The sequence below is a fragment of the Bombina bombina genome, chromosome 9 (assembly GCF_027579735.1).
Source record: "Bombina bombina isolate aBomBom1 chromosome 9, aBomBom1.pri, whole genome shotgun sequence".
Taxonomy (NCBI): domain Eukaryota; kingdom Metazoa; phylum Chordata; class Amphibia; order Anura; family Bombinatoridae; genus Bombina; species Bombina bombina.
Window position 1 is genome coordinate 210111109 of NC_069507.1, and position 25951 is coordinate 210137059.

The 25951-nt window shown below is 37.0% G+C and overlaps 1 protein-coding gene across 1 annotated transcript in view; it reads right to left on the reverse strand.

Annotated features, from left to right (window-relative positions):
• Positions 1-6594: 6594 nt before the first annotated feature.
• STK32C (serine/threonine kinase 32C) overlaps positions 6595-25951 on the reverse strand; it is a 149895-nt gene continuing 130538 nt past the window's right edge. The window contains exons 7-10 of the mRNA XM_053692592.1: positions 18386-18511; positions 13111-13242; positions 12280-12347; positions 6595-6812 (exon numbers count right to left, since the gene is read on the reverse strand). Of these exons, the coding sequence (XP_053548567.1) occupies positions 6641-6812; positions 12280-12347; positions 13111-13242; positions 18386-18511 (498 nt within the window). The 3' untranslated portion in view covers positions 6595-6640. The remainder of the gene's footprint in view (positions 6813-12279; positions 12348-13110; positions 13243-18385; positions 18512-25951) is intronic.

Sequence of the window (25951 nt, forward strand, 5' to 3'; positions counted from 1 at the left end):
TGACTTTTACGTATTTGGTGGGATTGCGCAATGTAACAACATTTCTAGAACCATTTGGAAAGGTTTCTACCCTTTGTTATTTAGCCTGGAGATTCATCTGAACCCAAAGATTGGACTTCTAGGTCTACTTCCTGAATTAACCTGTAAACTCAGGACCAAACTATTATAGGCAGGCATTGGAAAACCAGTGCAGTGCCAGGAGAGAGGGACTGAATTGATCTAGATTCTGAATTCCTTACCCTGGAAGAATATGGATATCTGAAAATGAGCAGAAAGAGACATTTTAAAAAGGAACCCTCAAGACATCCATAGGACTATTGTAGGGATATGCGCTTGAAGTCATATGAGGAACTAAAGAGATTTATAAGCCTTTACTAGATGTTTATTATGTCCTGTACTTTCTTGTTACTTATGCTGTAGGATTCATGGTGTAGTTATGATTTATTGTTTATATGTGTTACTTGGAAATCAACAAAATTCTATTTAATTCTATTTAAGTCTAAGTATATTAACACATTTTAAATCCAGAAACAATTCAATATCCGAAAGAATATATATATATATATATATATATATATATATATATATATATATATATATATATATATATATATATATATATATAAAATGTATATGTATATATATATATATATATATATATATATATATATATATATATATAAAATCATGCACAAGCTGAAAGTCTATGTATATTAATACATTTTAAATCCAGAAACAAGTCCATATCCAAAAGAATATATATATATATATATATATCACATCAACAAAATTAAAACCAGTATTGAAACATATAATATTCAAGAATCTTAGGAATATATATATACCCCTTCTTTGTTCTCAGTTTGTTTGGCTTTGTGAGCTCGCATGATGGTGTGGCTGTGTTAGGGACTCAGGCAATGGAAAGGACCTTGACGTGGTGCCTGAGCTTTCCCATTTGGCCAGATGCGGTGACTAACCTTTCCAGTTGTGATTTTATCTTAGCTGTGAGCTAGCTGGTGAGTGCTGGGTGTGTCTATGTCTAATATATATATATATATATATATATATATATTCCTTAGATTCTTGAATATTGTATGTTTCAGTACTGATTTAAAATCATTACTTATGCACATGGAGTGGAGATACAAACATTTAGTTTAAGATGTATTTTAGTAAAGAAGAGTTCAAAAAAATATATGGAATTATTTTACTTATTTTACAAATACCAGATAAATCAATACTATCTCAGAAATACTTTCTGATGTTATATATAGTATTTATTGTACATTATTGTAAAGTTTAACTATATATCTGTTTCTTGTAAAAAAAAATCCACATGACCAGTTGAAAAATTAAGTAGAATTTCAAGAAGGCTGTTCTATTAAAAATGTATTTCCTCTAGCACATTACAAAGTATATAAAGTTAATATTATTACAGACTTGTAATATATATATATATATATATATATATATATATATATATATATATATATATATATATATATATATATATATACAGTGCTAGCAAATTGTTTTGAGTGTCATAGTTTATATATATATATATATATATATATATATATATATATATATATATATATATATATATATATATATATATATATATATATACATATATATATATATATATATATATATAGTCCATGTAGAAAATAAGGTAACAGCACCACAGCACACAATCTTCTTTTAAAGGTGAAAAATCTTTATTTGAGGTTTAGCAACCAGTAAAAAAGCGACGTTTCGGACCTACATAGTCCTTAATCATGCATAAGTTAAAATCAAACAAACAGACTTTAAAAAGGGTATCTGGACCAATCATGCTTCAATTCTCAGTGTTAATTGGTTTAACCCATACCTATCCAGGTTTGTAAATTTCAACAACACAGTGACCTCTAGTGGTACCAGAATATATTCCATCATTTAAAACCATTATAAAAACAAATACAAATCATAATCTCTATTCAGACCATATGGATGTAATGTGTTCAGACGTTTAATCCACCATACTTCTTTCTGTTTTAGTTTTAGTTCCCTATTACCCCCTCTTCTATGATGGGGGATATGGTCAATCACTTGAAAGCGAAGCTGGCTTACTGTATGGCCCATATTTGTAAAATGTGCTGATACTGGAAGTGACATATCTTTTGATTTAATGGATGCTTTATGTTGACTAAACCTATCCCTGGCGGCTTGGGTGGTCTCGCCAATGTAACAAAGGCCACATGGGCATTTAAGTAGGTAGATTGCATAGTTAGTTTGGCATGTATATAACCCATTGATTGTATATTGCTTTCTTTTGTCATTTTGTGCTAAGAATTTCCCTTTAATAACTGAATTACATTGAGCACAGTGTAAGCAGGGGTAACAGCCTTTATTAGGGGTAGTTAAGTAATTTACATCAGACATTTTAGTTTAGCACAATACCGTTCAGACCTGGAAGAAAGGAAAAGGGTTAAATTCATACGGGATGAAACGGACTATGCTAACAACCGAGTGTACCAGTGGTCACATGACCAGACGTCACGACGTGAGGGCCCACGCTGGAGGAGACAGCCGAGAATTACAGCAGCGCAAGAAAAGGAAGACAGCTCATCATCCGGCGAGAGTTTTTTAGACACAGGCTCAGAAGGCGACACCGGAGGGGAGGGCGGAAGCACCGCCGATCAAAGGGAGTACAAGATGCACACACGGAGTTCCTGGAACCAGCAAGGGCAGCCGCAGCAGTCACGGAGAGGAGCCAGACATCGCAGGGGTATGAGAAAGCAACAATAGAGGTAAAAAAGTTGCCGGTTGTTAACCCCTTACTGTTTAACAAAAATGAACTGCCTGTTACTAACTTCATAAAGGGAAATGAATGGAACGAACTGTCTAATATTGCTAGTACTCCAGTGTTATCTGAAAATCCACTTGAGGGAAATGAACTGCCTGAGATTAACCTCTTAGAGTGTGGTATAATAAGGGAAAATGAACTGCCTGAAATTAACTCCCTAGAATGTGACATAGTAGATAGTACACTGTCTGAGTTTATACCAGTGATACCCAATGCTAGTCCACAGGCAAATGTTGAAACTAATCTGGTTATTAATATCTCTAAATATAAGCTTACAGATAATGAGCATAGCTTATTAATGAAGGGCTTGTCATACTGTCCAGTGAAAGATTGTGATGAGTTTGAAATTGATAAAGATCTATACAAATTTTTCAGACTGCTAAGGTTGAAAACAATATATGGTGGTAAAAATGTAGCCAATGTAAGTGAAACTAATGCAATAAATGAAGATGATATGCAGAGTGAATGTTTGAATTTGAAAAAGTTAAATCTGCACAAAAAATCTTCATATGTACCTCCAACAAGCAACTCAGGTGTAGAAACATTTGTTAAATTTGTTCAACAAGATGTTGCTAATCTAATGAAAAAAACTAGATTAAATCCTTACACAAAACAACATAACCTCACAAAAGGGGAATGGGAGGCTATATCTACTTTGAAAAATAACAAAAATATCACCATAAAAAATGCTGACAAGGGCGGAGCAATAATAGTGTTAGACACTGACTATTATGTGCAGGAGATATTACAACAGCTGTCAGATGGAGGGGTTTATGAAATACTGGATCATGATCCTCTTAAAGAAATACAAAGAGAGCTTAAGGGCATATTAGATAGAGCTTTGACACATAACATTATTTCTAAACAGGTCTATGATTTTTTGTATAACAAATACCCTATAACACCAATTTTTTATACATTACCCAAAGTCCATAAAAGCTTATTACATCCACCAGGACGCCCTATTGTGGCCTGTACCGATTCTATTTTTTCTAATATCTCTATCTTTCTGGACAAAGTCCTCTTTCCATTTGTCAAACAGCAAAAATCCTTTATTAAGGATACAAATGATTTTCTTTCAAAACTTATGGGGATTGAAATAGAGGATACTTGGTTAATTTTTTCACTGGATGTGGTAAATTTATATACCTCTATTCCCCATGAGGCAGGCCTATTGACTGTGAAAAGCTTTTTGAGTGACAGTGGCTTATATAATCTATCTCAGATTGATTTTTTTGATGACATGCTAAGACTTGTCCTATATTGCAATTATTTTCTCTTTCAAGACACTTACTACATGCAAAAGCGGGGAACAGCCATGGGCTCCAATGTAGCCCCCTCATATGCCAATTTGTTCATGAGTGGCTTTGAGAACAAATTTGTCTACACTAATCAGCCATTCATCAGCCATTGTAAGCTGTGGCTAAGGTATATAGATGATATTTTTGGCATATGGGGGGGCTCATTGGAGTCCCTGATACAGTTTGTTGAGGATATCAATGCCTCCATGACAGGCCTAAGATTTACCCTTACTTACTCTATCCAAAAGATTAACTTTCTGGATACAACTGTATATCGACATGGAAATACATTAAGTACAGATCTATATGTAAAACCCACAGATAGAAATACTCTGCTGCGATATGAAAGTTTCCATCCTGATACTGTTTTTAAATCCATACCCAGGAGCCAACTTTTGCGTACTAAAAGAATAGTTAGAGATCAAAAAGTATTGCCAGAAAGACTAGTGTCTATGGGCAATAAATTTATCCAAAGAGGATATCCAAAAGAAAATATCGCTAAAAACATTCAGGATTTGGATAGAATACATGATAAAAAACCAACAGAGAAAGGAACAGATAGATTAGTGCTTTCAATGGAATACAGTGACAAGAGTAATGACATGAATAGTAAGAAAACACTGGCACCTTTTGTCAAAATATAATCCAGAGATAGAATCATTTAAACTCCCTCCTATGCCATCATATAGAAGGGTAAAAAATCTTAGGGATCACATAGTAAAAGCTGACATAGGTACAACTAAAATGTCTGATGTAAATTACTTAACTACCCCTAATAAAGGCTGTTACCCCTGCTTACACTGTGCTCAATGTAATTCAGTTATTAAAGGGAAATTCTTAGCGCAAAATGACAAAAGAAAGCAATATACAATCAATGGGTTATATACATGCCAAACTAACTATGCAATCTACCTACTTAAATGCCCATGTGGCCTTTGTTACATTGGCGAGACCACCCAAGCCGCCAGGGATAGGTTTAGTCAACATAAAGCATCCATTAAATCAAAAGATATGTCACTTCCAGTATCAGCACATTTTACAAATATGGGCCATACAGTAAGCCAGCTTCGCTTTTAAGTGATTGACCATATCCCCCATCATAGAAGAGGGGGTAATAGGGAACTAAAACTAAAACAGAAAGAAGTATGGTGGATTAAACGTCTGAACACATTACATCCATATGGTCTGAATAGAGATTATGATTTGTATTTGTTTTTATAATGGTTTTAAATGATGGAATATATTCTGGTACCACTAGAGGTCACTGTGTTGTTGAAATTTACAAACCTGGATAGGTATGGGTTAAACCAATTAACACTGAGAATTGAAGCATGATTGGTCCAGATACCCTTTTTAAAGTCTGTTTGTTTGATTTTAACTTATGCATGATTAAGGACTATGTAGGTCCGAAACGTCGCTTTTTTACTGGTTGCTAAACCTCAAATAAAGATTTTTCACCTTTAAAAGAAGATTGTGTGCTGTGGTGCTGTTACCTTATTTTCTACATGGACTGTATACACTGGAGTTTGGCTGATACTCCTTGGTAACGTGCACACAGGTGGGAAAGAAACTTTACTAAAACCTATGGTGCTGGATTCAACTCACTTACTTCTTATATATATATATATATATATATATATATATATATATATATATATATATATATATATATAGTGCTAGCAAATTGCTATGAGTGTCATAGGTTTGCCTATCCTGATATAAACAAATTAGTGGCTAAAGACATATAGTTTAATGCCCAATACTCAAAATTCTTGAAAAAAAATTATATAACATTAATTAGACATATTTTTCCCCCATTACTACTGGATAATAGTAATAATATTTGCCTCATATATTTCTCACAATCAGAAGCCAGGATTACTGGTGAGGTTGTGCATTAGACACCCAGGGATAATTGGTTTGGAATAAAATGAATACGTCATAAACGTTTGAAGGAATCATGCCATAGAACTACCCATTGCAGTTTGGTTCCCCTATCTAAATTGGTTTAAATACATTTTTAACTTTTTTTGCATGAACATTAGATAGAAATAAAAAGACTGACCACACTAGAACAGTAGTTAAATTCAATAGCTTCTCTTTTTTAAATCAGCTGCATGTGTCTCTCACCCTAACATAGACACACAAACATGTGTAAATGCACAAGGATGGAAATCTCCACTAGTCCATTCATTTTGGAGTAGTAAAACATTGCAGCAGGTGTTGCCTACACCAAGTGGACTAGTAATACTTTTCTTTTAACTGTTAAACTGCACTGTTATTTTCTACCCCTATATATATATATATATATATAGTAATAGCAAAAATTATGTAAAACAGACACAGTTCAAAAGCATGATGTGCATTTGTTGCTAAGTCGGACTGCCCTTTGCACTTTTTGCAATTTGCTAATTGTCTATCATTGCAACCTGAGAATGGCATGTTCATAAGCCAGAACGTGGTCAGATCTATTTCACAAGTGTTGCAGCCTTTAGTTGTTGCTGGCAGTGGATGAACAGACTGATCCGCACATGCTGATAGTAGAACCCTCTCCTTCTCCCTGAACTCCAGGTTCTGCTTCAACTTCAGCATCACCTTCTGCTTCATCTGTTGAATTCTGATTGGACACCGATCCTGCCCTTCCTTCTCGGATTTTCTTCAGCCTAAAGAAAGGAATGTATTAGAAATATTTTAAGTTAGCTATGGGAGACGAGCGATGTTTAATGAGAACGAGGCTCATGCTTTTAGTCATATGTGTCTATAGACATCAGTGCTTACACAGCAATACTGCTTCACTCTACGAGCAATAAAACTCAAAATGAATTCATCAGAAAGAGCATGCCATTTCAAGAGATATTTCAATGCACTTCTATTATCAAATTTACTTCATTCTCTAGACATAATTAGTTGAAAAGCATACCTAAGAAGGCAAGGAGCAGCAATGTCCTACTGGGAGCAAACTGGTGAGTGGTGGCTACACACATATACATATATCTTGTAATTGACCCACCAGATGTATTCAGATATGTCCCAGTAGTGAATTGCTACTTTGTTGCTGACTTTAACTATGTGTTTACCCCTTTTCAGTGGTTAAACATAGTTATATGCAATCAATAATGCAATAAGAAATTGCTCTAATGCTTTTATGTCCTTTTAAAGTATACTTCACTATTTTCTGCTTTATGACATATAGCGTTGTAACAAATTTCTTCATATTACAGCCAAATACATTACACCTGCAAGGAAACATTATGGGCTAGATTATGGGGCATTAAAAAGGACCCTCCACTTAATACTTCGGGGTAGATTTACCAAGCAGCGGATGCTGCAATCTACCCCCGAAGTTTCTGGCTCGTTAGAAACTTAAGTTAAGAAGCAGCGCTGCTCCTTAACTTTCCGCCACCTCTGAGGTGTTGGACTGCAATCATCCCGTTCCACTCCCTGCTAGCGGCCAGAAATGCTTGTGCAATGTTAAATGCGGACAGCGTATGCTGTCGGCATTTAGCGATGCAGGGCGGACATGATTTGCTATAGCGAATCATGATAAATCTACCCCTTCTTGTTGTCCGTTTAGTAAATCAAACTCATAGAATTTTAGATCTTTATGTGACTCTTTTAATTTTCAAATGTCTACAACCTGTTAAAACATATGAGTTTTTATAAACATTAAAAAAATAAAATGTTCTAAGTTATCCCTACTACAAATATATCCACTTTGGGGCTATAATATCACGTAGACTGAATTTTAACATTGTGCTGTTGGTCTGTCTAGTTTGGTAATCAGCCAAAATGTTTGCATCACATACAACATACTGCAACTGAATTGGATATTAAAAATCTAAATTTCTACAAATTATATATACTTAAGAGCCCATGAGGGATATCTATCAAGCAGTCCACTATGCTGCATTCGCCGGCACCAATACGCTTGCCTAACATCGCGGCCGCAGACCTGAATAAACTCTCCTTATTTATAAAAAAAAGCTGTCAAAAAGCCATGCACCAAGTACGGGACGATGAGCAGCGGACTGTTGTTAACTAACAGTCATCAATCTCGCTGCTATTCTGCTTTTTACCAACTTTATTTATACCCTGTCACTAAACACCGACACTATACTAAAATGTTTAACCCCTATCCCGCCGCTCATGGAGCCCACCGCAACTCTAATAAAGTTATTAACCCCTATCCTGCCACTCCCGGAGCCCACCCCAACTCTAATAAAGTTATTAACCCCTAGCCCTCCACTGCCGGAGCCCACCGCAACTCTAATAAAGTTATTAACCCTATCCCGCCGCTCCCGGACCCCTCCGCAACTAAATAAATGTATTAACCCCTGGCCTCCCACATCACTACGACTTACTTAACCTACTGACCCCTAAACCGCCAGCCCCCCACATCGCCATAAACTAAATTAAGATATTAACTCCTAAACCTAACAACCTGCTAACTTTACATTAAATATTAACTCATCCCTATCTTATAATAAATTTAAACTTACCTTTAGAATTAAAATAAACTATATTAAACTACTAATTAACCTACCCTAACTCTTATACTAAAATTACATTAAACTATATTAAACTATTAATTAACCTACCCTAACTATTATACTAAAATTATATTAAACTACAAATTACATTAACTATCTTACATATTTAAAAACCTAACCCTACTCAAGTTATTTAAATCTACAATAAAGAATTACTAAGTTATAAAAAAATAACAACTAAGTTACACAAAATAAAAAACACTAAGTTACACAAAATAAAAAAACACTAAGTTACACAAAATAAAAAATAAATTATCAAATATTTAAACTAATTACACCTAATCTAATAGCCCTCTCAAAATAAAAAAGCCCCCCCAAAATAAAAAAAACCCCTAGCCTACAATAAACTACCAATGTCCCTTAAAAGGGTATCTTTTACCTGTAAAATAAAATGCAAACACCCCCCAAAAGTAAAACCCACCACCCACACAACCAAACCCCCCAAATAAAAACCTATCTAAAAAACCTAAGCTCCCCATTGCCCTGAAAAGGGCATTTGTATGGGCATTGCCCTTAAAAGGGCATTTAGCTCTTTTTCTGCCCAAAGTCCCTAACCTAAAAATAAAACCCACCCAATAAACCCTTAAAAAAACCTAACACTAACCCCTGAAGATCCACTTACAGTTTTCGAAGACCCGACATCCATCGTCATTAAACGGCAGAAGTCCTCAGCGAAGCCAGCAGAAGTCTTCATCCAAGCGGGCAGAAGTCTTCATCCAGACGGCATCTTCTATCTTCATCCATCCGGCATGGAGCGGCTCCATCTTCAAGACATCCGACACGGAGCATCCTCTTCTTACGATCGCCGCTGAAGAATGAAGTTTCCTTTAAATGATGTCATCCAAGATGGCGTCTCTTACATTCCGACTGGCTGATAGAATTCTATCAGCCAATAGGAATTAAGGTGGAAAAATCCTATTGGCTGTTGCAATCAGCCAACAGGATTGAGCTTGCATTCCATTGGCTATTCCAATCAGCCAATATAATGCAAGCTCAATCCTATTGGCTGATTGGATCAGCCAATATGATGAAAGCTCAATCCTATTGGCTGATTGCCACAGCCAATAGGATTTTTCACCTTAATTCCTATTGGCTGATATAATTCTATCAGCCGATCGAAATGTAAGAGACGCCATCTTGGATGACGTCATTTAAAGGAAACTTCATTCTTCAGCGGTGATCGTAAGAAGAGGATACTCCATGCCGGATGTCTTGAAGATGGAGCCGCTCCGCGCCAGATGGATGAAGATTGAAGATGCCGTCTGGATGAAGACTTCTGCCTGCTTGGATGAAGACTTCGGCCCGCTTGGATGAAGACTTCTGCTGGCTTCGCTGAGGACTTCTGATGCTTGATGAGGACGTATGTCGAGTCTTCGAAAACTGTAAGTGGATCTTCGGGGGTGGGTTTTAATTTTAGTTTAGGGACTTTGGGCGGAAAAAGAGCTAAATGTCCTTTTAAGGGCAATGCCCATACAAATGCCCTTTTCAGGGCAATGGGGAGCTTAGGTTTTTTATTTGGGAGGTTTAGTTGTGTGGGTGGTGGGTTTTACTATTAGGGGTTTGTATTTGTATTTTATTTTACAGGTAAAAGAGCTGATTTCTTTGGGGCAATGCCCCACAAAAGGCCCTTTTAAATGCCATTCGTAGTTTATTGTAGGCTAGGGTTTTTTTTATTTTGGGGGTGCTATTAGATTAGGTGTAATTAGTTTAAATATTTGATCATTTATTTTTTATTTTGTGTAACTTAGTGTTTTTTATTTTTTTGTAACTTAGTCATTCTTTATAGTAGATTTAAATAAGTAGGGTTAGGTTTTTAAATATGTAATATTGTTAATTTAATTTGTAGTTTAATTTTAGTATAATAGTTAGGGTAGGTAAATTAATAGTTTAATATAGTTTAATGTAATTTTAGTATAATAGTTAGGGTAGATTAATTGATAGTTTAATATAGTTTATTTTAATTCTAAAGGTAAGTTTAAATTTATTGTAAGTTAGGGATGAGTTAATAATTAGTGTATAGTTAGCGGGTTGTTAGGTTTAGGGGTTAATAGCTTAATTTAGTTTATGGCAATGTGGGGGGCTGGCAATTTAGGGGTTAATAGGTTAAGTAAGTGGTAGTGATGTGGGAGGCCAGGGGTTTAGGGGAAAATACATTTATTTATTTGCGGTGGGCTCCGCAAATGGAGGGATAGGGGTTAATACATTTAGTTAGTTGCGGCGATGTCAGGGAGCGGCGGGATAGGGGTTAATAAATTTATTTAGTTGCCGTGGGGTCCGGGAGCAGCGGGATAGGGGTTAATACATTTAGTTAGTTGCGGCTGTGTAGGGGAGCGGCGGGATAGGGGTTAATAACATTATGTAGGTGGCAGCGATGTCAGGGCAGCAGATTAGTGGTGTTTAGACTCGGGGAACATGTTAGGGTGTTAGGTGTAAACGTAACTTTTATTCTACCATAGAAATCAATAGGATATCTGGCAGCATCGAACATAAGCTTTTGCTGCTTTCAGACTCCCATTGATTCCTATGGCATCTGCGGCCTCCAGGGTGGCAGATTGAAAACCAGGTACGCTGGGCCGGAATAGCCGCAAGCGTACCTGTTTGAAATTTGATAAATGGCAAAAGGTGTCAAATAGAGCCGAATTTTTATTCGGAACATCGGTAATGACGTAAGCATCGATCTGTGTCGGACGGAGACCGGCAGATCGTATGTTACATCACAGATTTCAACTTTTGCCAGTCTGTAGGCTTTGATAAATGGGTCGAATCAGTCTCGCCACAATTACGCTGCGGAATTCCATCATATATGCGGTTGACGGCTTGATAAATATCCCTCCATATCTTCAAAAATTTAAATTCAACCCAATTAGAATTTCTGAAATCAATATAAAAGGTTGATTTCGAATTGAAAACAACTGTGCATGTTCAAAAAATTAATTTGGCTATTTTTGTACAATTTTAGCCAAATCCGTTAAGCCATTCTAAAAGTACAAGTCTTCAAAAAAACATAATTTAAACATGGAATGCTTGATCAAGCAAACTATTGTATACTATGAAGCCGAATTATGAAAGGTCTTGTGGACCTGATCCGACAGTGCGGATCAGGTCTGCAAGACCTCGCTGAATGCGGAGAGCAATATGCATTGCACTAGCACTCGATCGTGTTGAATTGCTGCGATTCCTGTCCGCCAGCGCCTTTAGACCGCTGCTTCATAACTGCTGTTTCTGGCGAGTCTGAAGACTCGCCAGAAACACGGGCCCTCAAGGTCCATACGGAGCTAGCTTGATAAATGGGCCTCATTGTATTAATTACACTAGACATTATATCTAGATAAAACATTTTTGGTTTTACCAATCTAACTTAAAAACATAAAATAGTAGCTAGAACAGTATTGTTGTCAAATGCAAATACAAAGCAAAACAAAAAAAACTAAGAAAAACCTTAAAAAATGTGTTGATGTATTTATTTTGCCTTTTCTTTCTGAAAACCGTAGATTCATATTACAGAAATAAAAACTGATCGTTTGCATTTACTTAAAATGGAAAGTATTTGTATTAATTATCAAGTCATTTTTGTACTTACTTTTCCCGATTAAAAATGACAAATTCTTGCTGAATTGCATCAAGACACTCCTGTAGATATTCATTTTCCTATTAACAGACGAATAGAAAAACAATGTCTTCAATAAGTAATAACGACATGACTAATATTGATAATTCATTGCCTTAAAAGGACATAAAACCTCATTTTTTTTCATAATTTAGAAACAGCAAACACTTTAAAAAAAACTTCTGTTATTAAATTTACTTTGCTCTCTTGATATTTTTGTTGTTGAAATGAATATCTAGGGAGGTAGGGTCCACCTGTTTGGTAAACTATATGGCAGCCCATTTGCAAAAAGGATTTTGAGTACTAGATGACAGCGGCGTTTGCACAATGTATAACACTGTTTAAAGCATTCTTGCAGAACTCCTCCTCCATATAGTTCTCCAGACACATGTATGCTCCTGAGCATACGTACCTGCTTTCAAGAAAAGATACCAAGAGAACAAAGTGAATATGATAATAGAAATAAAGCAGAACTTTTTTTTTTATTGTACACTCTATCTTAATTATAAAAGAAAAATGGGTTTTATGCCCCTTTAACACATGCAGTGATTTTTATTTTGAAATTTCCCTTTTCCAAATGTAGTTTGGCCTCTAGACAATGATAATGAAGGGATGGGTGCAGAATGCCTGATCTGACCTCTGCACCATGCAAGTATTCAATACATTTATTGCACTTAATTTGTCTTGTTAAAGTGGAAGAGCAATAAAATAGGCTGATCTATATATTTAATATTGGGTCTTACTGCAAACATTTTTGACAATTTTAATCGGAGAGCCCAATACTATCCATAAAGCAGAACTTACTGATTGAGAGCCGTCTTTGCTATTATCCCTGGATTTGTTTTTTGCAAGACGTTTCTTTTTTTTATGCAGTGGTCTTGACTCTAATATCATCTCTTCAAGCTCAAATGTAGGATCACAATGTAACCGGCCTTTCTGTTATACAGAGGGAAAAAAAATGTTATCCTAGTAATAAAAAAGTCAACTGTCTGTGTGCGCCCGCGTGTGTCTGTCTTTGTGCATGTGTGTGTCTGTGTGTATGTCTGTCTGTGTATGTGCGTCTGTCTGTCTGTGTGCATTTGTATGTGTGTGTATGTGTGTGTATGTGCGTCTGTCTGTCTGTGTGCATGTGTATGTGTGTGTATGTGCGTGTGTGCATCTGTCTGTCTGTGTGCATGTGTATGTGCGTGTATGTGTGTGTCTGTGTGTATGTCTGTCTGTGTGTGTATGTGTGGGTATGTGCATGTGTGCCTCTGTCTATGTGTGTATGTTTGTGTGTGTGTGTGTCTGTGCATTTTATTTCCTAGTGACCATTTGGAAATATTAATATGTTATTAGTGCAATATTTTTTCTAAAAACTTTTACAAACTCACAATTGACATTATGGACTCTATAAGCAGCCAATGCTATTATGGAGACCTTGTGGGGCAGGTCATGTCATGCAAGACTGCTTTCGGCAATGTAAGAAGCAGAGCTCATCCGATTGCTGCTTCTAACCCTCTCTACTACATCTGAGTTGGTGGATATAAATAACCCAGAACACGTTTGTTCAGGCGATTGACAGACCAATCGTGTGCGAGAAGGGGGCAGTGCTGCACAAGGAGTTCTTGTTCAATAGCACATATGGCAGTGGATGTACAGTGTCTATTGCCCGTTCCCCGCAAATTCAAATGGACAGATTCCCAAAACGGTACGTTTGTCCATCAGCGGCTTTGTACATGGCGCCCAAAAGACAAGGGCTATAATTTGTTATGACCAATAGTGTTAAAAAAGTGGGCACTACGTTTTCTTTGCTTCCTCGGTATGCACTGTTCATATTTAAAAATGCAATTGTTGAAACACAGAAATTGAAGACATTTGGAAAACTCTTTCCTGCTATTCCTTACACCATAGATACATTTACCCAGAAGTAACATATAACGTACAATAAAGTTATTTAAAATTTCTGTGTCAACAATAATACATTCTACATCAAATGTGCTAAAAACGTAGATTCAGATTCACAAGTAGATCTCTAATTGCAAATTGGTAAATAAAACGATTATTGTGTGATTTACAATTTTTCATACAGATTCAACCGGAATGATGAAAATAAATATGTGTGCGAATATGTTTTGCAGAAAGAGAAAACCAAACAGACAAACAAACAAAACAGTGATTTTGGGTTAAAAAAAAAGATAATTTAGAGGGACATGAAACTTAACACTTTCTTTCATGATTCAGATAGAACAGACAATTTTATTTTCATTCTCTTGGTATTCTTTATTGAAGAAGCAGCAATCCACTACTGGTAGCTATCTGAACACATCAGTAAGCCAATGACAAGAGGCATACATGTGCAGCCACCAATCATCAGCTAGCTCCCATCTCCTGAGTGTACCTAGGTATGCTTTTCAAGGAAGGATATCAAGAGAGCCAAGAAAATTATATAATAGAAGTAAATTGGAAAGATGTTTAAAATGTTATGTTCTATTTGAAGCATGAATGAAAATATTTGGGTTTCTTGTCCTTGAGTGCTAACGACGGCTCAGACCCGTCGCTAGCACTCAACCACCTTTTTTGCAATCTGGGGGCTCCTACCGACTCCCACCCGGCTATCAGGCCTGTACAGTGACAGGCATCGCCGGGGCTTCCCGTTAGGTGTGGTGACATCACACGCAATGACATGATGACGTCACTGCGCAACTTTAAAATTGACAATACAGGGGGCGGAGCCAGCCACTGAAGCACCAAGACGTACTATTCCAGAGCTCCTACAGTTTGACTATTAAAACCTTGATTTTTTGCGTCTTGGAGGCTTATATACCTTTTACCTACATACCCCTTAAGATGGAGGAGTTGCCTACACACCTTTTTTCTCTACTGGAGGATCTGATCGCAAAATTTGACAGTCAGTCTCACAGCTTGAGGTCTACCATCATAGAGATGCGCAATAAAGATGGCGTCTCCTACCTTCCCAGCTATGACTCCCACGCGGCAAACCAGACAGAATATTCACTGCCTATTCAGCATACTCCTACACGTTCGCAAGAAAGGCAATGCAGAGAGGGCTCCACCAGTACTTTCCCTGAAACGGCAAGTAGAGACCAGATACAGCCAAGCATGGTTGACCTGTTCCATATCCCCACCGCTACATCGGGAGCTGAAAGATTTACCCTGATAGTCACTGGGCAACATTTCCAGCTCTCTCCCCCTCCTTACCTAAGCGAGAAAGCCACTCTCACTCCTAACACTTTCAAGCCTCCAGGTACCGCTATACAGAACTCTGCCTACCACGATGATCTCTTCACTACTGAACATTTGCCGCACTGCAACGGAGGAAAGCCGTGGGCTGTTATGGAGGCGGGTGAGATGGAAAAGGGGAGCCCCATATCCGTGGTTGCGGAACAGTTGGTAACTTGTGAACAACACAGTGCCCTAAGGCCATTTAAAATCCGCGCAGGTCCTGCACAGCGTTGCGCTGTTCAGCGAGAGACATCGCAAGTAAAGCTGACAGGCATGTATAAAGTCAGTAGCCTAGAGGTGACAACTCACACAGCCCTCCATGTTCTGAAGCACGTAACCGGTAGCCCTCCCCCAGATCATGAGTCTCAGTCAAGCGAGCTATTGTCTAGTTCTTCATGGATTGATTCAGCACATCTCACCAAGCTGCTGAAAGACCCTTTTGACCCGGGAGGCTTGCTATTTGCATGTCTGTTACACATTGCACACTTGGGGGACTCCAACATGACCGGGTAGCTTCACACATTACAGGCAGCTCTCCTATGCTGAAGTGGAACTTTTACCTAAAACTGTTTGATGGCCTTGTGTAACGCTATATCCCTATTAATACGTTGCCATACTTATTGCCCTCATCACGCTTATAGCCTGCTGTTGTTAGATCTCTCTAGGCTCATTCAGAGTTGTGATGATGATCTTAAGTCTATATAAAAAGACCCTCCTTGTCTATCTTATCTGCCCCCAAATGATCTAATGCTAATATTAGCCCTAAAGTTTGAGATGTCATGATGGGGTTGTGTAGCTTCCACCAGTTTTCATGTTGGTGAAACTACATTTTTATTCTGACCAATGACTTGGAACACTAATCATCTGTTTGTTATTATATTTAGCCAGTTGCATACTATCTATAACCACAGAGTCTGCTTGAACACAGAGTTCTCATATGCATAGAATTTTTGTTATATAGCCAATTTGGCACTCACTCCTATGTTTCTACCTTATGTGACATATCTACCCCACGGTATTCTGGTTCCTACCTAGTTTGTTTATTTATTAATAATATATATTTAAAATCTCTCCAGAAGGATAACTATGACAGCTGATATCATTATACTAAGAATCCTTTTCTGTGGTTAGGTTACATACCATGTGGACTGCTGCGCCCTTACCCCTCACTATAGTGTATACTGCTCTCTGCATGCAGAGGCCATTCAGCTTCTACATGGTATACATGTCTATAGTATAACAAGTTGTGTCTTTTTTGATACTTTCTATTTAGATGGATGACTGTTTGTTTTATTTTTGTTATGTGCTTATATTAAATGACTCTGCTATGTATCACACTCCCTAAATTGCTGTGATCTCAAGGGAATGTGCAGTTATTGATATTTTAAGCTCACGTGGCTCTCTTATGCCTATGACACTGAGTTTTGTTATTTATGTTTATCTTATGTTTGTTATTCATGCTCTAGGTATTTTCAGAGATATTTTCATCTCCCCCTATATAGGGGTACTTTCTCTACTTAGCCCGCACATGTTCTCTGCCAATAATGGTATACCCCCTATGTAGAATTTACTGATAACACGTATTTCCTGCTCCAGCTGAGCTCCTCTCCTCCCTTTCCCGCTGGCTTGCTGCCTGCGGGTCATACCCCTTCTCCTTTCTCCCACATCGCTTATAGCTAGCATTTCCCCAGGTGAGGAGCTCCCCCAAAAGTCCCTTGTATTCCACACTTCCTAATATTTCCGCTCTTGCATAACTTTACTATGGTCAAAGCCAGCATACTCCCATAATCTCCTGACCCATAGTCTATAAGTCTTACCGTGATGACAGTGCTAAGCCATCCTAAGCTCTGATAATGCTCCTCTACTAGCTAATATTCCCTAGAGATGTAGGTTAAAAATAACCCCACTAGGAGTATACTTAGAAGCCTTGAGATTCCATTCCATTCTATTTAGCCCTGTAGTCTGAACCTTCATAACACTTCAACTGGCTCCGCCCTCCCCTCTCCCCTCCGTTGCGAGCGGCTCTTGCCCGCTGTATTCCCCACCCCCCTCATACATTTAGGCCTACGGGAGGCCTAACAAAAGCCAGCTCCCTACCTCTCACTATTTTCAGCTCTTAGAATACCTCTTATCTTGAGGGTAGAGACCACTTGTTACCTGTTATAAAAAAAAAAAAACGAGGCTCCTTTCCTATATGTTCCAGTCACATGTCTTTCATAAATATAGTTTTAAATTTTACACTTTATACTCAACACTGAACTACTATAGTATAGTTACTAAGAAAACAAATATTACACTGGCACACCAGGGTTGTAACCCTTGCCTGCCTTCAATATGTGTCTTGTATCAGTTTCTTTATTGTTTTTGTTCCGTGCCTGGACATACTTTTTACTGTATTGTTTTCACTCAATGCCTCAATAAAAACATTATGTCAAAAAAAAAAAAAAAAAAAAAAATTGACAATACAAAGTATAGGGAAAGAGGGCATGCTGCTTAGAAGCCTGTATCTCAGGCATCTAAGCAGCTACAGACCCCAAGACCCACTGTTGGAAAGGTAATCGACTAACCTTTTCAATGGTATAAGTCTTGGGGATCTGGGGGGAAACCCAAGTCAATTTTTTATTTTTTTTAAATAGTAAAAAAAAAAACGGAAACAAATTAAATCCAGCTTAGCAGTCAAAGGGTTAAATTATATATTATTTCCTGAAGATGTCATCATCATCATCAAATGTGAAGAAAACCCAGTACATCAAACCATATAATTTATTTATGAGTAAATTCATAAAAAGAGAAACAAATTGTTACAAAAACATGAGTTACAGTTGAAAGTTTCAGCATATCAAAGGTGACTTACGTTTGGGACAAAACCTGGCTCCACCTTCTTTTCAAGTATATCATCCCACACAATATCTGCTAAATAAGCTGGAGTCTGAATGTCCACAAGGCAAGAGCATCTATGCTCAGGGTTCACAGTCAATAACTAAAAATAAACATATACAACAGTTTAGTTGAGGAGATCATTTCCATTTATTATAAAACTTAAGAACTTTTCATATATTTACACATAAATGATTCAATGAATACATGAGAGTAGTACACCTTATACCTAGTTTTACCAATTGTAATGTAAAAACTAACAAATATTTAATAAAATCATACTGAAGAATTACATTGTTGCTAATATTTATTTATAAAATGCTCTCATCAATAGGAATATTAGATATATTACTTCCTAAAATATAATGGGGCCTATTTATTAATGTGCGAGCGGACATGATCAGATATTGCCATGAAGAAAGATACACTAAATACAGGAACTTCTTCTAGATTTAAAATAAATAGTTTATTAAATATTTTTAAGTGTATTTATCTATTGAGTCAAACACTCAGCTTCAACAGATAGCTGTTTACAACCACACTTTAAACTAAACTAGGATAAAGTGATATGCAGCAATAGTGCACAAATCAAAATCCTCTTAAGCACAGCGTTCAATAAAATGGCCATTTTCAAAGTTTATCTTCCAAGAGAATATTGCTTAGCAATTCTAGCTTGATGGTATAAAAGACTTTTATGTATTCCACCTTTAGCTTTGATCGATTTGGCTTCAGAAAAACAATTTAACATAAAGGGAACAATTCTAAGAAGGTCTCTGGGCTGGTGAGATTCTATAAGAATGCTCTATTTTCCTGGTGGAATGATATAAAGCCACTTTTACTCTCGCTAAGGGGCGTATACTGCATTTTCGTATGGGAAGGGGATGCATATATTACAAAAGTGTAAAATGAAAATCATAATTTAAAAATCATTCAAAAAGAATAATTGAACCATTCACACAAAAATACTCAGGAAAAATTGTTCACCAAAAATCGCATTTTATTAACAATAAGTATGTAAATTACTCAGAAATAAATTGTTTTAAATATGCACAGCATAAATCATAATTTAAGTGCACTGGATGTGCCATAAACACATACAAATTCATACTTATAAGTACAAAACAAAAAGCGTATTTGTAATTTTTTTGTAAAATGGGCTGAACATGGGCGTTTCAGTGGCGTATATGAACTTGTCCTTCAGCATAATATCATCGTAATTCTGTAAATATTTCCACCCCCAGAGATCTAGGGGGGTTGTTCTGCAGCTTAAAAGGAATTACACTGAATTACACTGAAAGGAAACCCTATGCATACACAAATAACAGTGAATTTAAGGTACCACTGAACACATCACAATTTGTATTAGGCGTAAACATATGCTGGGATCTTCCTGTATACTTCGTCCTCTATTACAAACTTTTACATAGCAGAGAGCTCTTATTATTTTTATAGGAGACATCTCGCCTCTCACAGGGACAGACACTTTTTTTACAGAATTCCATGAGGATTGCCCCTGCGAGTGTCGGCATGGAAACCACATCTATACCCACATATTTTATAGAATTAACCCCATAGGGGCCAATTTATCATGTGTCTGGCGGACATGATCCGCTGTAGCGATTATGTCCGTCAGACATCTTTAAATGCATTTATCATTGCACAAGCAGTTCTGGTGAACTGCTTGTGCAATGCCGCCCCTTTCAGATTCGCAGCCAATTGGCCGCTGGCAGGGGGTGTCAATCAACTTGATCGTATGCGATTGAGTGGATTGCTGTCTGCCGCCTCAGAGGCGGCGTATGAGTTAAGGAGCAGCGGTCTTAAGACTGCTGCTTCTTAACTCCTATTTCCGGCGAGCCTCAAGAAACAGATGTATTTGGCAATATTCGGGCCATGATAAATCGGCACCATTGTGTTAAATTAGTTAAGCACATGGAGAATTATCCTTTGCACCAAGAATAGGGCACAATCTAGTATCACAAGTGGTAAACCATGTTAACCAGAGAATCTTAACGTCTGCATTTTTTTAGTGAGCCCTATACTTGTAATGGATGTCACAGGAAGGCTTATTAGCACTTATATTATAAGTGGTGAGTTAAAGGACCAGTAAATATAGTAGATTTGAAAAAAATCAACAAATGCATGATAACAAGAGAATACAATAGAACTTAGTCTGAACTTCAAATTAGTAGTAGATTTTTTTCTAACAGATTTCAAAGTTATGTCTATTTCCACTCCCCTGTATCATGTGACAGCCATCAGCCAATCACAAATGCATATACGTATATATATTCTGTGAATTCTTGCACATGCTCAGTGGGAGCTGATGACTCATAAAGTGTAAATATAAAAAGACTGTGCACATTTTGTTAATGGAAGAAAATGGGAAAGTTGTTTAAAATGTCATGCTTTATCTGAATCATCAAAGTTTAATTTTGACTTGAGTGTACCTTTAAGTGTTGTGCTCAAGTGCAACACAAAATATCAATGAAAAATATTGGGTAAGATATATAACAAGATGCTGACCTGGGAAGGGCTCAAATGTACCTATGTGTATTTGTATGTGTATATGTTTTCAGCCTTACCGCATAGAAACATTAAAATTGATTTTGTTGCATCAATAAGAGTCAATTAAAAAATGTATTTATTTGATTTTTTTCCCCAGATTTCTTTTTGCTTACTTTTCAACAGTAGATGGCACTAATGAGCTACATTAAGGCACAGGTAGGGCACTATGAATGCTTATAATCCTGAAAATTAAACTATTAAACTTGCTAATGCTTATGTATGTGCTATATTTTTATATAATCCATTTATGTAAAAAAAAAGATTCTCTATTTCTAAATCTATTCAGCATAGCTTACTGTTACATATTAGGAAATGAACACCGCAGCGCACACATATAATTTAAAACTAGCAGAAAATCATTTCCTTTTCTCTTTTTGTAAAGAAGAAAATCTCACCTTTTTTCTATACACTGAAGACTGGAGACTGCGGTTATTTCAAACCATCATGTCACAGCAGCACACCAAAATATTATATTCTATACCTTAATCACATCCAGTAAGACCAGCTATTTTCAGCTTTTAGAGAACCCAATTTCATAGTAGTCTGAGTTTTCAAACAGGGTCATAACTGCATAGATTATTATTGGACGTACAGATAGAAACGATATACAATTTTGCTTGTAACAAAAAGCCATACGTTAATATTTTAAGGCTTTTGTACACAGGGCCCAATTACAAGTTGAAAGCAAATATGCAAGCGATATGGAGCGTAAACATCTCTGGACCTCAATCCGTACAGGTTGCTTTTTTGTCCGCGGTTAAAATGAACTGTGTGCACAGTAGTATAGTCAGTCTTACATTATACATGATGGGTATGACAGGTGAATCATTTCCCACAGATAACACATTTCTATGAGGAGCCACAGTAAAATTCACATTGAATAAAGCTTGAATACAAAACCATGGAGGGCAAAATGTCACTCACATTGTGGAATTCTGGCTCTTTGCTATACACCGTCTGTATTTTGCAATGTACAAAAGAAAGTGCTAACACTTAGTACCTGGATTGCAAACTCATTGAAAGAGAAAACTGTATTTCTGATTGCGCAAAAAATGACATAATACTAGGAGTGGGCTTGTATTGGGTGTACAATCGTCATATTTATGATATGCAAATCCAAGGAGTAATATTTTCAAAGACATTCTCATCGACAAGGCTGTAAAAGTAAAAATTAAAAGGATACTAAACCCAATTTTTTTTCTTTAAAGATTCAGATAGAGCAAGCAACTTTAAGCAAATTTCTAATTAACTTTTATTATCATTTTTTTTTTTTTCATTTTCTTGCTAGCTTTATTTAAAAAGCAGGAATATAAAGATTAAGAACCGGACCATTTTTGGTTCAGAACCTGGGTTACGCTTGCTTATTGGTGGCTAAATGTAGCCACCAATAAGCAAGCGCTATCCAGGGTGCTGAACCTAAAATGGGACAGCTCCTAAGCTTTACATTCATGCTTTTTAAAGGGATAGTAAAGTCCAAATTAAACTTTTATGATTCAGATAGGGCATGTAATTTTAAACAACCTTCTAGTTTATTTTTATCATCAAATTTGCTTTGTCCTCTTGTTACTCTTAGTTGAAAGCAAAATCTAGGTAAGTTCATATGCTAATTTTTAAGCCCTTGAAGGCCACCTGTTATCTGAATGCATTTTACCTTTTTCACAGCTAAAGGGCATTAGTTTATGTGTTTCAAATAGATAACATTGTGCTCACGCACATGAAGTTATTTAATTAGTCAGCACTAATTTCCTAAAATGCAAGTCTGTCAAAAGATCTGCGATAAAGGGGCATTCAGCAGAAGCTTAGATACAAGATAAATACAGAGGTAAAAAGTATATTTCTGGGGGCGGAGCCAGCGTTCAATGTGAGCAGACGTATAGTGCTGGAGCTCCAGCCAATATTACCTATTTTTATTTGAACTATCGAGTTTACCCTACATCAAAGGGTTATATACATTTTCACTGAACCCTGTAGCAGCTGAGGACCTATCTGTGAAATTGAGAGTGGGTTTAATTGAATGAAGCGAAGTGAAAGATTGCGGCCTAGCCAACGCCAAGGCCCTGCAGGAAAGAAATGCGCCTATGTCTTGCAATGAGAGTGGCCTGAAACACCCTTATGAAGTAGTGGCTGACGGAGTATAGGGCTTTTGGAAACATGGAAGGACAACTTGTGACACTGCTAAGTTTATTAGAGGACTTTGAGAGCAGGATGTGCCGAAGATTCGACCGCCTCCTATCTGTTATGGAGGACATACATGCAGAGATCACTGCTGAGGACCCGGAGGTGGCATCATATGTAGTTTTGGGCGCACAGTGCAGCGATCTTCGGGAGGATGTGATCCGGCCTCCAGCCGTCTTAGTGCGCGTCCCAGAAGTGGAAGATTGTAGATCGCCTGCGGCTTTGTGCAGGATAGCTCTCTCAGCCCACATGCCTAGGAGAGAGAACGGGAGCTCCTGCTTTTGTGACGCTACGGACAAGGTATTTCAGGTGGCCGCGCATCGGAGTCATTCCGACTCATGCATGCTTTGGTGTCAGGTGCTGAACCTGGAGGTCATTGTGCACGGGAGATCTGGCATAGGTTAGCACAAACTGCGCACTGTGGACTAATGGGTGTGGAGGATACTTGTCCCCTTATCATACACAGCAGTACTGTAATGTATACTACTACTGAACGCTATACTCACGTAATCTAATGACGGCCTGTCAGCCTGAAATGCCTGCTTCGTGACTTATTCTTCTTGACACCGCAGACTCTTGGTTCTTTGATGATCAGCTAATGTGTCTCATTTAATTGTGTATATAGCTCCTTGACCCTCAGCATTGTCATGCTGCGATGTTTAAAAACTGAATACAGGCTTTACTCCTGCTTACTGAGACTCGTACATGTTTTTCCATATTTGCATATGTAGGGCCTATTGGACCTCTATTTGCAGTACTGACTTAATACCTATGCTCTCGTCAATTCATGTCCTGTATATATGTGATGCCTACACTACAAATGATCTTATGTCTGTACACATATTCTTACACCTAGAGTGAAGGTATTAGTATTGTTGCCCACACATTTTGATGACTTAAGCTTTCAAAAAAGTTGTCTAATTAGGCATTCCACATTATAAATGCAGCCTTTTTTTTATTGCTTTGGAGCTCTCTCTCCTTTAGCTGGGAAGTTGGAGCACTTAGTCTGCTGAAATGTGGGTCACTTGATAAGAGAGAAAGCTTTATTTGAATGTTAGAATGTTCATATGTTATCTTTAATTGCTACATTAACTTGCTAATAGTGCCGTGGGTTCACTATATATATTTTTTTCTTTTCCTCTTATTGTTTATAATTATTATTATCATTTTCATATATACGCTCAGATAATATACTGCCCTATAGTTTATGTGTTTCAACCCTGAATCCGCCCCACCCCCTCACTGTATGGTAAGGGGTAACTGGCTTACCCTCCATACTCCCTATATGACAGAGTCATGTAGTCTCTGTCCTGTTCGTGGAGCCTCTGTTATGGTTTACCCCTGCATGTTTATAAGAATGGCTCTCCGGATTTTACTATTGAAAGATGTTTTATGACTATTATCATATGCTTCAAAGACTGCAAACTGTTTATCTCTGCAATTTTTTCGTATAGATGTTAGCCTAGGTATATGCTTACTGTATCTGATTGATTTGCTGGTAGGATGCTTTAGAGTAAAAGGGGTCGGGGTAACCAACCTAAGTGTTTCTCATGTTCTTCACAGAATGAGATCCTGATGAGATGTATAAAAATGAAAAGTGGCATTGAGTATTTTAACTAGCATCTAGATGCATATGGTTACCTATGGGTGAAATATTTGCTCCTGTCCCAGCATAATATGATTGACCTTGACTATGATTGATTGTATTCTTTTACCTATTAATACCTAGCCTTATTGGGGTAACAGTTAAAGCAGCCCTATTTTTCTGATACAATATCCAGTATGTGCATTACCAATGTTGTTATGTTTAAGTTTGCCTTCTCCTTCAATTCTACTTCCAGTTTTCCGGACCTATCCATGGTCCTAGCAGACATATGAAGGAGCGAGTAAGTATAGGCCTTGAATGGGCCTGTATCATTTAAAAGCCCTCTGATTAGCAAATTAAATCTATTGGGGTCCAAAAGTGGCCTCAGGTGTCTTTGGGGGAAAAAGAGGGCGCTTGTAGGTTTGCTCCTCAATCCCTATTCATTTGAATTATGCTTTGCCTTGGACATGCAACTCAACCGTTATGATAAGAGATCTATCCTTTATATGTTCTAGTGTATTTCTTATGTCCATGATAATTGTTTGTATATTTATCATTTGTCATGAGCTTGATTGAGCAAGCGGTTTGCTGTCTCTGTAAATGTTATTCCCTCAATAAAAAACTTTTAAACAAAAAAAAAAAAAAAGTATATTTCTATAACAGTGTTGGTTATGCAAAAGTGGGGAATGGTAAATAAAGGGATTATCTATCTTTTTTTAACAATAACATTTTTGGTGTTTACTATCCCTTTAAATAAAGCTAGCAAAAGAACAAAAAAAGTTATTAATAAGAGTAAATTAGTAATTTGCTTAAAATTGCATGCTCTAGTCTATCTGAACCATTAAAGAAAACATTGGGTTTAGTATCCCTTTAAACTTTCATGATGTATAAAGAGCATAATATTTTAAGACACTTTTTACAATTTACTTCTACCCAAAGGGAAGAGAACTATAAACTTTATTCAAAATCAAAAATATAAAACAAATCTTCTCGAAATCCTATTCACAATCAGGCAAAATAGCATAAATAACACACGTATGCAGACAAAAAATGTCTCACTTTGCCAGGTGTGTAGATATTTGCAGGGAATAATGAGTGCTTCTTTCACACCTCAGCCAGATTACAAGTTGCATGCTATTTTTTCCTGCACATGCGCTAACTGCCCTGAAGTTAAAATTTTAGTGTGGCTGGATTAGTGCACGTATTACAAATTAATAG